The sequence below is a fragment of the Thalassophryne amazonica genome, chromosome 13 (assembly GCF_902500255.1).
Source record: "Thalassophryne amazonica chromosome 13, fThaAma1.1, whole genome shotgun sequence".
In the NCBI taxonomy this organism is placed as follows: domain Eukaryota; kingdom Metazoa; phylum Chordata; class Actinopteri; order Batrachoidiformes; family Batrachoididae; genus Thalassophryne; species Thalassophryne amazonica.
Window position 1 is genome coordinate 42,738,454 of NC_047115.1, and position 14,024 is coordinate 42,752,477.

Consider the following 14,024-nt stretch of genomic DNA (forward strand, 5'->3'; position numbering starts at 1 on the left):
AAATGATTGTTGTACAAAAGCTTCAGATATCTGTCGCTGAGATAGATGGTGACTGGAGTGCAGTTTTAAGCAGAAACGAGGCGACAATTGGTGATTCACTGCTGACGGTATGAAATGACGCATGCACAGTGAAGGCAGGAGGACTGATTTTAAGGGGGGACCATTAAGTCTGCAACACCAGATCTGGTTTCTGGATCAGGATTTTACATTATACGTTGCTAAGGATTACGTCACCAAATTTGCACCACAGATAGATATTGGGGCATAGAAGACTCCACTGAACTTTGGAGGTGATCCAAATCCAGATTGGCGGACGTCAGAAATCTCTGATTGTTGTTGTTATTGTTATTCTTTAATTAAATAAAAGGAATACAAAAGATCTACAAAAATAATTTCCAAACATGAGGATTTATCTTTACAACTGAATTCAGTCACAGTTTTCCACCATCACATTGATCAGTTCAATATTTATTGATCATTGCACGTGTTCATATAGTTTGCTGTCTTTGAGGAATCATGCAGTAATCACATTTTCTGACATCCTAAATTATTTTTAAACAATTCTTAAATAGGTCACATTATACACCTTTTCTGCCAGTTAATATCGATTGTCAGGTGTCTTAAAAATGTTAAAGTTTGCAGATTAAAATAGCCTTCGCTTGTAGACAGTGAGGCCATGCATCACTGTGCTGTAGTTGAGTCCACCACCTCCCCCGAGGCCAAAGCGGCGTCCAGTTCACAACAGTTGGAGACCAAGGTCGAGGCGAGACCACAGCGTCTGAGGCCAAGGCTGAGTATTATACAAAGGCATATTAAAAACTATTTTCATCCCCCTTCTCAACCAAAGAAGCACAACTGAATGCATGAATAACAATCAAATCAATTTTATTTATATAGCGCCAAATCACAACAAACAGTTGCCCCAAGGCACTTTATATTGTAAGGCAAAGCCATACAATGATTACGGAAAAACCCCAATGTTCAAAACGACCCCCTGTGAGCAAGCAGTTGGCGACAGTGGGAAGGAAAAACTCCCTTTTAACAGGAAGAAACCTCCAGCAGAACCAGGCTCAGGGAGGGGCAGTCTTCTGCTGGGACTGGTTGGGGCTGAGGGAGAGAACCAGGAAAAAGACATGCTGTGGAGGGGAGCAGAGATCAATCACTAATGATTAAATGCAGAGTGGTGCATACAGAGCAAAAAGAGAAAGAAACACTCAGTGCATCATGGTAACCCCCCAGCATTCTAAGTCTATAGCAGCATAACTAAGGGATGGGTCAGGGTCACCTGATCCAGCCCTAACTATGAGCTTTAGCAAAAAGGAAAGTTTTAAGCCTAATCTTAAAAGTAGAGAGGGTGTCTGTCTCCCTGATCTGAATTGGGAGCTGGTTCCAGAGGAGAGGAGCCTGAAAGCTGAAGGCTCTGCCTCCCATTCTACTCTTAAAAACCCTGCAGTCTGAGAGCGAAGCGCTCTATTGGGGTGATATGGTACAATGAGGTCCCTAAGATAAGATGGGACCTGATTACTCAAAACCTTATAAGTAAGAAGAAGAATTTTAAATTCTATTCTAGAATTAACAGGAAGCCAATGAAGAGAGGCCAATATGGGTGAAATATGCTCTCTCCTTCTGGTCCCCGTCAGTACTCTAGCTGCAGCATTTTGAATTAACTGAAGGCTTTTCAGGGAACTTTTAGGACAACCTGATAATAATGAATTACAGTAGTCCAGCCTAGAGGAAATAAATGCATGAATTAGTTTTTCAGCATCACTCTGAGACAAGACCTTCCTAATTTTAGAGATATTGCGCAAATGCAAAAAGCAGTCCTACAAATTTGTTTAATATGCGATTTGAATGACATATCCTGATCAAAAATGACTCCAAGATTTCTCACAGTATTACTAGAGGTCAGGGTAATGCCATCCAGAGTAAGGATATGGTTAGACACCATAACTTCAGTTTTATCTGAGTTTAAAAGCAGGAAATTAGAGGTCATCCATGTCTTTATGTCTGTAAGACAATCCTGCAGTTTAGCTAATTGGTGTGTGTCCTCTGGCTTCATGGATAGATAAAGCTGGGTATCATCTGCGTAACAATGAAAATTTAAGCAATGCTGTCTAATAATACTGCCTAAGGGAAGCATGTATAAAGTGAATAAAATTGGTCCTAGCACAGAACCTTGTGGAACTCCATAATTAACCTTAGTCTGTGAAGAAGATTCCCCATTTACATGAACAAATTGTAATCTATTAGATAAATATGACTCAAACCACCACAGCGCAGTGCCTTTAATACCTATGGCATGCTCTAATCTCTGTAATAAAATTTTATGGTCAACAGTATCAAAAGGAGCACTGAGGTCTAACAGAACAAGCACAGAGATGAGTCCACTGTCTGAGGCCGTAAGAAGATCATTTGTAACCTTCACTAATGCTGTTTCTGTACTATGATGAATTCTAAACCCTGACTGAAACTCTTCAAATAGACCATTCCTCTGCAGATGATCAGTTAGCTGTTTACAACTACCCTTTCAAGAATTTTTGAGAGAAAAGGAAGATTGGAGATTGGCCTATAATTAGCTAAGATAGCTGGGTCAAGTGATGGCTTTTTAAGTAATGGTTTAATTACTGCCACCTTAAAAGCCAGTGGTACATAGCCAACTAATAAAGATAGATTGATCATATTTAAGATCGAAGCATTAATTAATGGTAGGGCTTCCTTGAGCAGCCTGGTAGGAATGGGGTCTAATAGACATGTTGATGGTTTGGAGGAAGTAACTAATGAAAATAACTCAGACAGAACAATCGGAGAGAAAGAGTCTAACCAAATACCGGCATCACTGAAAGCAGCCAAGGAGAACGATATGTCTTTGGGATGGTTATGAGTAATTTTTTGTCTAATAGTTAAAATTTTATTAGCAAAGTCATGAAGTCATTACTAGTTAAAGTTAAAGGAATACTCGGCTCAATAGAGCTCTGACTCTTTGTCAGCCTGGCTACAGTGCTGAAAAGAAACCTGGTTGTTCTTATTTTCTTCAATTAATGATGAGTAGTAAGATGTCCTAGCTTTACGGAGGGCTTTTTTATAGAGCAACAAACTCTTTTTCCAGGCTAAGGGAAGATCTTCTAAATTAGTGAGACGCCATTTGCTCTCCAACTTCCGGGTTATCTGCTTTAAGCTGCGAGTTTGTGAGTTATACCACGGAGTCAGGCACTTCTGATTTAAGGCTCTCTTTTTCAGAGGAGCTACAGCATCCAAAGTTGTCCTCAATGAGGATATAAAACTATTGACGAGATAATCTATCTCACTCACAGAGTTTAGGTAGCTACTCTGCCCTGTGTTGGTATATGGCATTGGAGAACATAAAGAAGGAATCATATCCTTAAACCTAGTTACTGTTGTGAAAGTGTCGTGACACGGACCCACAACAGGGGGCGTTAATGAACGGACAATGGATAAGCCAAAAAGTAACAATTTAATGTTGTGAATCGCACAACGACGTACAGACAATAACAATATGGTGGACTGTCAATCATACACCAGGTGACGTGTGGGCAGGCTCGACGATAGAAGACGCCTGGCGAGAGAAGAGCCGGATCTCCACACAGCTTCCACCACCAACGGAGCTGAAGAACACCGGAGCCGCCAAGCCCTGCGCCCTAGGTGGCCGCTGTCTTCAGCAGTCAGACCCGGTACTGCTGGCAGAAAACAGAGACAGTCCTGATGAGTGTGAGTTCGCACACTCAGTAATCCCACAGTCAGTGTTTAGTTAGGCGGGAGCACCTCCACCTCCAATCACACACTCGTGCAGCTCCTGTTTCACCAGTTATCTGGTTTGGGGTGTGAGGCGAAGCCGTCGCTGATCACACCAAACGTCAATCCCACAGATAAGGACACACCAGGAAAACGGCTGCAAAGAAGTTCAGATTAATACTCAATGTGTTGTCAGCAGAGAAAATTACCTGAATGGTAGCTGATTTCTCGGCGAGGAGGTGGAGTTGCAGTCCGGCCTTTATGGTGATGGTGATGAGATGAATGAGTGACAGCTGGTGCTGAGGATGAGTGACAGCTGTCACACCCAGTGGCTCCGGCGCCCTCTCGAGCTTGAAGCCCGCACTCCAAGCAGGGCGCCATCTGGTGGTGGTGGGCCAGCAGTACCTCCTCTTCAGCAGCCCACACAACAGTTACAGCGCTTTCTGAAAGACTTCTACTGTAATGAAACTTATTCCCCACTGCTGGGTAGTCCATCAGAGTAAATGTAAACGTTATTAAGAAATGATCAGACAGAAGGGGGTTTTCAGGGAATACTGTTAAGTCTTCAGTTTCCATACCATAAGTCAGAACAAGATCTAAGGTATGATTAAAGTGGTGGGTGGACTCATTTACATTTTGAGCAAAGCCAATCGAGTCTAACAATAGATTAAATGCAGTGTTGAGACTGTCATTCTCAGCATGTTTGTGGATGTTAAAATCGCCACTATAATTATCTTATCTGAGCTAAGCACTAAGTCAGACAAAAGGTCCGAAAATTCACAGAGAAACTCACAGTAACGACCAGGTGGACGATAGATAACAACAAATAAAAGTGGTTTTTGGGACTTCCAATTTGGATGGACAAGACTAGGGTTTTTGATTAATTAATAAGCTGGAGTGGAAGATTGCTGCTAATCCTCCTCCTCGGCCCGTGCTATGAGTGTTCTGGCAGTTAGTGTGACTCGGGGGTGTTGACTCATTTAAACTAACATATTCATCCTGCTGTAACCAGGTTTCTGTAAGGCAGAATAAATCAATATGTTGATCAATTATTATATCATTTACTAACAGGGACTTAGAAGAGAGAGATCTAATGTTTAATAGACCACATTTAACTGTTTTAGTCTGTGGTGCAGTTGAAGGTGCTATATTATGTTTTTCTTTTTGAATTTTTATGCTTACAATATATTTTTGCTGGTTATTGGTGGTCTGGGAGCAGGCACCGTCTCTACGGGGATGGGGTAATGAGGGGATGTCAGGGGGAGAGAAGCTGCAGAGAGGTGTGTAAGACTACAACTCTGCTTCCTGGTCCCAACCCTGGATAGTCACGGTTTGGAGGATTTAAGAAAATTGGACAGATTTCTAGAAATGACAGCTACTCCATCCAAAGTGGGATGGACGCCGTCTCTCCTAACAAGACCAGGTTTTCCCCAGAAGCTTTGCCAATTATCTATGAAGCCCACCTCATTTTTTGGACACCACTCAGACAGCCAGCAATTCAAGGAGAACATGCGGCTAAACATGTCACTCCCGGTGTGATTGGGGAGGGGCCCAGAGAAAACTACAGAGTCTGACATTGTTTTTGCAATGTTACACACCGATTCAATGTTAATTTTAGTGACCTCCGATTAGCGTAACCGGGTGTCATTACTGCCGACGTGAATTACAGTCTTACCAAATTTACGCTTAGCCTTAGCCAGCAGTTTCAAATTTCCTTCAATGTCGCCTGCTCTGGCCCCCGGAAGACAATTGACTATGGTTGCTGGTGTCGCTAACTTCACATTTCTCAAAACAGAGTCGCCAATAACCAGAGTTTGTTTCTCGGCGGGTGTGTCGCCGAGTGGGGAAAAACGGTTAGAGATGTGAACGGGTTGGCGGTGTACACGGGGCTTCTGTTTAGGACTACGCTTCCTCCTCACAGTCACCCAGTTGGCCTGCTTTCCCGACTGCTCGGGATCTGCCGGAGGAGAACTAACGGCGGCTAAGCTACCTTGGTCTGCATCGATTACAGGGGCCTGGCTAGCTGTAAGATTTTCCAAGGTGTGGAGCCGAGTCTCCAATTTGCCCAGCCTGGCCTCCAAAGCTATGAATAAGCTACACTTATTACAAGTACCATTACTGCTAAAGGAGGCCGAGGAGTAACTAAACATTTCACACCCAGAGCAGAAAAGTGCGGGAGAGACAGGAGAAGCCGCCATGCTAAACCGGCTAAGAGCTAGTAGCTGCGCTAAGCTAGCGGATTCCTAAAAACACACAGAGTGAATAATGTGTAAATAATTTAGAGGTGATTCAGCAGAGGGAGTGCTTTAGTTAAGGCACGTGAAGATTACACTATGAAACAAATCGTTATCTAGTTAACTAGATCAATCTAACTGCGCAGATTAAACAGCTAACAGATACAGCAAAACACCGCTGTGCTCCGGAACAGGAAGTGATACAATACTGCAGTGAGAGCCAACCACCAGTAGAGGCACCACAAGAGGGGTGACTACATGACTACATAACTGTAAAAATATAGACAAAAACTGGTTTTGGTTGGCTTAATGATCAGTACTCCTGTCAACCGCTTAAAAGTTTATGGTCAAAATTACATGAAAGGATAAGATGTGTTTCAAAAGCAACAAAACAAGTACTGAGGCAACTCAGAGTTCAAAAACTGTTCTCAAACAAAACTAACTGCATAGATGCCTCAAACCTTTCTTGTGCACTTGCCTCCAGTACCTCTTTAAGCCCACAAGGAATATAGTAATCCTTGCTTTGGAATCTTCAAAACCAAGGCTGTTTTGGAAGATTTTTACGTTAGTACTTACAGATGTAATGTAGCATGTGTCTATGTGTGCGTACTAACTGCGTACTGTGATGACTAGGAAACTGCATTCAGGCTTTGCGCACATAGCGTGCGTAAAGTTACCGTGACCCGTGCTTTTTTCGTTTGGTGGTAAGTAAATAGTGTTGTAAAATGGAAAAAGGAGAGGCCTTGAACCAGCCTCGGCTTATTCTTTGAGGCTGGACGATGCTGAGGCCAAGACCAAGTCATTACATAGTGAGATCTCCAACACTGATGCATCCAAATTTCTAAAAATGTGCCTGTTTTTGTCCCTGTTTTTAAATGGAAAGGAGCTGATCTCACCACAACCAACATTTCTCAACATTGCACCAAATGAGTCAAAACTTAACACGTTCTGGAGAAATAATAGTTTCTCCAAAATGCAAAATATAGAGAACCACACCCTCCTTTTGTTAGGCTCAAAACATCTTAATCGGCCCTCGTATGTTGCAAGTCTAAACTGAACTGTTTCATGCTTAGATTTGCTGATTATGGCAGTTTTAACTAGAGCCAAACTGATACACCACTTAACTGATATGAGCCTTTTATGAACATATCATATATTATTGTATATAATATTATACATATTAAATATTTCTACAGATAATACATCTGCATTATTTTTGCCAATATGAAACCTTTTATTTTACCAAATAAACTATGCAGCAGAACACTTTTGCTGTTAGTAATTGTGTCATTAAGTAGTTTGTCCAACAGAGGGTACTCCAACAGCATTGTTTGCAGTGCTGTCAACCACGGCTGGGACCCCTATCACCCCTTGGTCACATTAGCTACAAGAGACGGAGGCAAAGCGACCGGCTGTCATTCATTTTCAGTGAAAGTTGTTGTTTTACAGCAACAGGTGATATGTGGTTGTGATGCCTCGAGCTAGGCAAGGCCAAAATAGAAGAAAAGTCTATTTTGTACGAATAAATGTATAAATGCCGAGCAATGAGACACAGCAACTCCCAAGTCAAGTGAAAGCAGCGTGACGGCAGCATGACATGTATTTACAGTTATTTATAATAAAGTTCATGTTTAAACTGTAAAATATAAAACCTGAGTTCCATTGTTTTGTCATAAGGGTTTGATAATGAAATGTTCGGAATCATTGCCATTTCTATATATATTATATCATAAATTTGTTACTCCTCTCCCAGTATCGTATCGGCCCCCCAAAAATCCATTTGGGTCAGGCTCTAGTTTCTGCATGTGTTGTCACAGAACTCTGCCACTTTGAGGGTGTTGTACATAAGGCCCAGGTGCAGCAAAATGATTATGTATAATCTGGTACTATTTTGCTTACTACGATATGGAAGTTTGACCATGAAAATTCAGTAAGGTATATCTTATATATTGTATTCTAATTCTAAGGTGGAACTATGCCATTATACAAAGGTATATCTAAAAAGGAAGAGTAAAATAGGAGAGCAGAAAAGAGTAGAGTAGATCCACTTAGGTGCCTGGTCTTGAGAACCAGGGATGGTAGGTTGGTATCACCCTTGGCTTCCCTTCACTGGCTGCCTGTTTAGCTTATAACATAGTGAATTGTTGTTGGCCTAAATGACTGAGCTAGTTTAAGGTCCTGGTGCTTCCTGTCTTACTCTACGGCTGTGAGACATGAATGCTAACCAGTGACCTAAGACGATGACTGGATGCCTTTGTCACTCCAGTAGGTCTCATCAAAGTGGAATAAGTTTGACTCAAATGAGAGATTACTTAGGGAGACTCAAATGAGAAGTATCACTTACATTGTGAGGGAATATCAGCTATGACATCCCTGGTTCTCAAGACCAGGCACCTAAGTGGATCTACTCTACTCTTTTCTGCTCTCCTATTTTACTCTTCTAACTATGACATTCTCTGGCCATGATCCAGCACACGGTTGAGTCAGTTGTGAGGACTCCAGCAGCTAGAGAAGGTCAAAGAGACGTCCATGTTCACCTGGCTGCAACAGATCGATGGCTGCTTTCAGTAGGTGTGTTGGATTGGTTGTCTGCCCAGGTGGTTGCTATCCAGGACCCAGGGGAGTTCTGTAGTGTGTTTGATGTAGCAACGTGCATGTTCCCAAAACTGACCTGCCTTGATGTTACTTTTTCTACAGATATACACTGGCTATATATATATATAAAAGTTAATTTTTTTTTTTTTTCCTTTTCATTTTTGTCTTTTGAACGTGCACATTGAATGTTTTGTAAAGCATTATGCAGTCCTTTCATTGTCATTCTAATTCACATTTCATGTTTCTTTGTACAGCTGTGCTTGTCAGGATGGGTGAGAGTCAAACTTATGTGAAGCTCAGTGAAGAAAAACTAATATCAAAGTAAGCTCCTTTATTTGACTTGGGTGTTTACAGAACACTCACATGACATTACATTGCGTATTGCTTCTTTTCATGTTCAGGTCTGACATCTTGTCACTGCTCAGGACCTACAACTGCTACCATGAGGGAAAAAACTTTCAGCTGAGGACACGAGAGGTAAGAAATATGGTAGATCACCTGATGGAAACAGGAGTGAAAATGGAGAGTTAGTAATAGTTATTCAGAGACGTGTGTGTGATGGCTTACAGGTGTGACAGCTATGTAAAGTCAGTCGGATGTGCCAGAAGTGGAACCAGTTAGACAAGAACTTTGTTTCTCAGGCAGATACTGACGAAAAGCCAAATATGACAGGAGCTTAGACGGCAGGTAGCTTGATAGAGTAAGGACTTGGACTACCAATATGTAGACCTGGGTTTGCCAGCCACACTAAATGTCTGTGCCCTTGAACAAGTTCTTTCACTTCCATTCTGCAATAAATGAATACTGGCCATGGCAGGGGAGGTAATCTGTGTCAGACTAGGCTTGTGCAGGGGGAGTCATAGACTCTCAACCTCTTCAAATGAAGGAATCTGGGGCACCGGCATCAATGCTCCTCACAGCTTATATACGACTTACTTCTTTCTAAGTGCCTATGAGTGCCAGCTAACCACAAAAGACTTCTTATCCCTCAAAATGATAATGGAAGTGGTCAGAAAACGGGAGTTTCACATTTCCACTAAGTGCTGAGTAAAGCGGGTTCAACTCGGTTTTGCAGTTGTGGGATGACTGATGCTGTAAAGATGCTTACAGGAGTGTAGGTATTTGATAATTATTCTGTGGGTTTTATGGGCTGGGGTTCCCCTTCATGTTCACTGGGTCTGACGGAGCAAGTTGGTGAGGGTGTTTGTGTTTGCAGCGGTCATGTGTGTCCTCTTTGTTGTGCCCCGCCACCAACTGAGACTCACTATATTGTCTCATTCTGGGAAAATCCACTACATGCAAGATCCTTATATGATAAAGTGCATGCAGGACTTTCAAGACTGAAAGTATACAGACACACAACCCAAACCCCACCCAAATACATGTCATAATAAAGGAACTGCTAAATAACACTAACCACAGGTTAATCAAGCTCTCGCAAATTTCCTATTCTCATTATTCATATTCCAATGAATACTAACTCAACATTACACTGTGATAACAAAATATGACTTTTATAATGTGCTCACATGGTACTTTAAAGATCTTCATCATTACATACTTCAATACTTCTATTTCTACTAAAATGATTTGTTACATCAACACAATTGAATCCATTTCATATATATGGCCTGTGTTTATTTTTTTGTGTCAGCGTTTTTTTTTTTTTTCTCTGTCGTTACAAATGAGAACAGAGTACATGCGTTGCAGTCGCCTCAAAAAAGTGCTGCACCCAGCATGTTTTTCAGAGCACTCTGGGTTGTATGTGTATGCGTGCGAACAACTGCTCCGAGCGCTTCCATTTGAAAATCAGAAAAGCATTATATTCACAAAAGCAACAATATCTATAACAATATATTGTAAGACTGGTGTCCTGTCTAAGGTGTACCCTGCATCCACCCTATGTCTGCTGGGATGGGCTCCAGCAACCCCCCCCCCCCGTGACCCTTGGTTGGAGTAGGGTATACAAAATGAATGAAGTAATTAATATATTAGACATATTTTATATTGGTATTGTCATTGCAGTTCCTTTTCAGGCAACCATTGAAATGGGACAACAAGACCATCACCCTGACAACAAAGGTGATGAGGGAAAAACTTGTTTTGCCTGTCTCCATCTGTATAACATAGAGACAGAAAAGCAAATTTACTGAAGGAGATGGACAGGCCTCAAGGGCCGTATATTGACAGCAGACACAAAAACAAGCATAGATCCTTTTAGCCCCTGTCACGCTTAGCATGAGTGAGGCCAAATCAGGGCAAATGGGGTGGAAAAAAGTCCAACTTTGAGGCACAGTCGAGAGGGGCAGATATTCAGACAGCCATGTACGAATGCCATTCGAGTACCCAGAATATGTGCCAAAACTGTCTCGAATGATTTGCGCACATTCGGCATGCAGCAGCACCCGAATCCAGATCAAATGCACCCTGAACACAGTACAAATTCCCAGAATGCAGGTGTAATGTGGCCAGGACACAGCACGAATGCCCACAATGCCGGCAGAATGCACGTCAAATGCCGTACATGTGCGGTCCGATCAACACCCGAGGTCTTTCGAATGGCATCCAACCCATGAACTGATTACATGTAAACCAGGGTCCCCTGACTATTGCATCACTGTAGTGAGTATTACGGTCATTACATCACAGACATGCAGATGCACAGCCGTTATTACCACTAATAACCACCAGTCTGCAGGGCATTGCAGTAAACCCATGATCAGGGGACCCTGGCTTACATACATCAACCTTTATATTGGATAAAATACATAAGCCAGAGGAGAGGTAAGGCAGGTCCTGTCATTAAAGCATTACGCAGTGGCTGCACACCCCCGTTGCACGCTCTCTCGCTTACTCCCCAGGAAATCACAATGTTTTGCAGACAGCGGATGCTCTGCTGTCCATACGGGCTCACACATGTACAGCAAAGCGATCAGATGAGAGCTCACGTACAAGCAGCAAAGCAATTCGATGAGAGCTTGCACACATGGAGGAAAGCAATAAGATGATATAAGCACACACATGCGCAATTAGCTGTTATGAGCACATGTAGCGGATTGTTCAGCCGTTATGACTGCTCCGCGGCTCTGAGATGCTTTGACTTGCAGTGACACATGGTGTTTTCGGTATGATTGCACAATGTTCATCTCTAGTGCACATAATGATTAAATGCCACAGACATTACTATATGTCCTTTGCGCACCCCGAACAGGATGCACCGGGGTGACGTCCGGCTCTTCTGGGGCACACTCAGGACGTGCCAGCAGGATTTGGCATGCCTGAACCATTTCGAGGTTTCCTCAAATGCGAACAGAATGATCTGAATGCTGTTGAGGTGTCATTTCGGATGTTTAGAATGCAGTCAGACTGCACTTTGACCGCCGATCGAGCTTTTTCCACTTCAAATGTGCCTTGAGAGTTGGTAGCATGTGCTCTACATTCAGACTGGCTGCATGAATGAGCCTGACTGTTTGGAATGCACTCAGATAGCTCAGAGGTTTTCAAATGTGCCTTGACTTTGACCGAATGGAGGTTGAATTTTCATTTGGTCGGCATTTGGGCTCATTCGGCCTCTCGTGTGACTGAAGTATTAGGGTGTCTATCTCGGCTTTCAGTGCTTACCAGTCGAGTGAGTATAAGAGAACTTGTGGAGAGCTAGACATGTCCAAACTTGTCCTCTAACACTCCGAAACGGAGGTGTTCCTTTGTCTCGCTTCATCAGCGAATCGGTCGTGATGCGCGAAGCCTCCGTGCGGCTTTCAATGACAAAATCTCTTGTTAAAAGTGAAATCTGCCGGAAAATGGCTGATGTCCAGCTCTTGTGATAACCAGAGAAAGAGCACACGACGGTCTCGTATCCACAGAGCCATCAGCTTAGAAATGATCCAGTGGTTTGTGCCGTGACGTCGCAGCTCGGAGCGCGGCGCACCGACCGTCCTGAAAGGGGTCCTTAAAGCTGTAGTTAAAGTCCTTATTCTCTGTGAAGCCCGTAAAATTTTCACCAAAAGCCAGATAACTTTTTCGAATGGTTTCCAGGTGCCAGTCTCTAACAGCTTCTGAAAAAATTCTGATGGAAAAAAAGTCCTTTTCATTCCGTCATTTCCAGACAATGAAAATCCGACGAGGGGGCGGGACCACTCCTTCCATAAGGCGTGCTCACAGGCGAATGACGTCACCAACAGGCGTGGAAAAACTCACGCATGCGCACGAGGGTTCAAGCATGTCTGACGTAAAAACATATGAATGAAATCCATATATTTAAAAAAAATAAAATAAAAAGGACCGTTACTTTATGGACACACCACGTATATGTCAAATGCAGAAGGTAGAATAATTAATAAAGTTGCTCAATTCTGTCATTTAAGTCTTGAAAAAGAAACTGTATTACAGTTATACCATAGCCCAAGGTTCAGTCATTAGTCAACATTTGTAAACATTCTTTTAACATTTACAAATGTTGCTGTATGATTGTGCTAAAATTCTCAAACTTGTGGTTTGTCCTTATATTGTTAATATGAAATAAAATGATCAAAATATATATAAATATATTTTTCATGCTATTGCTTCACGTTTTGTATTATATTGACTTGAGTAATTAATGCCATGATTCTACACACTCTGATACAGTGGGCGGCGGTATGCACCTCTAAAGTTGATTCGCGATTTGCCAGTTAACACCAACAACAAGACATTTTATTATTATTTAATTACTTATCAGTTGTGGCCCTGCGACAGACTGGCGTCCTGTCCAGGGTGTGATCTGCCTCACACTCTATGAAAATTCAGTAAGGTATATCTTATATATTATATTCCAATTCTAAGGTGGAACTATGCCAGTATACAAAGGTATATCTAAAAAGGAAGAGTAAAAGAGGAGAGTAGACTGCTGGGATAGGCTCCAGCTCCCCGTGACCCTTAATTGGACTAAGCAGTTGAAGATGTGTGTGTACTTATCAGTTTATTTTCAGACTCTCACAATGTGACTAAAGTGAGTGCCTTCAGATAAGTGATTCATGATGGATATAATCATTCACATATCTTGCAAACGTCATCTTTTAGAAGTCGCTAGCATCACATGCAATGCTAACAGATAGTGTTTGCATGACAGAATGACTCCTTTGTGAGCATTTGATTACAAATATTTCAATAACATGGTTTGTTGTGCAGTTAATTCTGTCTGCAGCATATCGGAAAAATGGACCCAGAATCTATTGCTCTGTCAACATTCTGTTTAGGGGGGAGTCAGTCAAAAACATTTCTGGTCCCATTGTTTACAATGCTTGATGTCCACATTTTATTGTTATTTTTGCTTTTATCTACAAGAAAGCAACACAGTTTATCCTATTTTGCAAGATTGTGACCATGAAGGCTTGGAAAGAAAGTGACATCATGTGGTCAATTGTGGTGTGGACATGGGACTTACACTTGCATGAATTTGGCCCCGGC

The 14,024-nt window shown here is 42.2% G+C and overlaps 1 protein-coding gene across 1 annotated transcript in view; it reads left to right on the forward strand.

Annotated features, from left to right (window-relative positions):
* rassf4a (Ras association domain family member 4a) overlaps positions 1-14,024 on the forward strand; it is an 81,092-nt gene that overhangs the window by 24,499 nt on the left and 42,569 nt on the right. Inside the window, exons 2-3 of the mRNA XM_034184758.1 lie at positions 8,834-8,900; positions 8,981-9,056. Coding sequence (XP_034040649.1) covers positions 8,848-8,900; positions 8,981-9,056 — 129 coding nt within the window. The 5' untranslated portion in view covers positions 8,834-8,847. The remainder of the gene's footprint in view (positions 1-8,833; positions 8,901-8,980; positions 9,057-14,024) is intronic.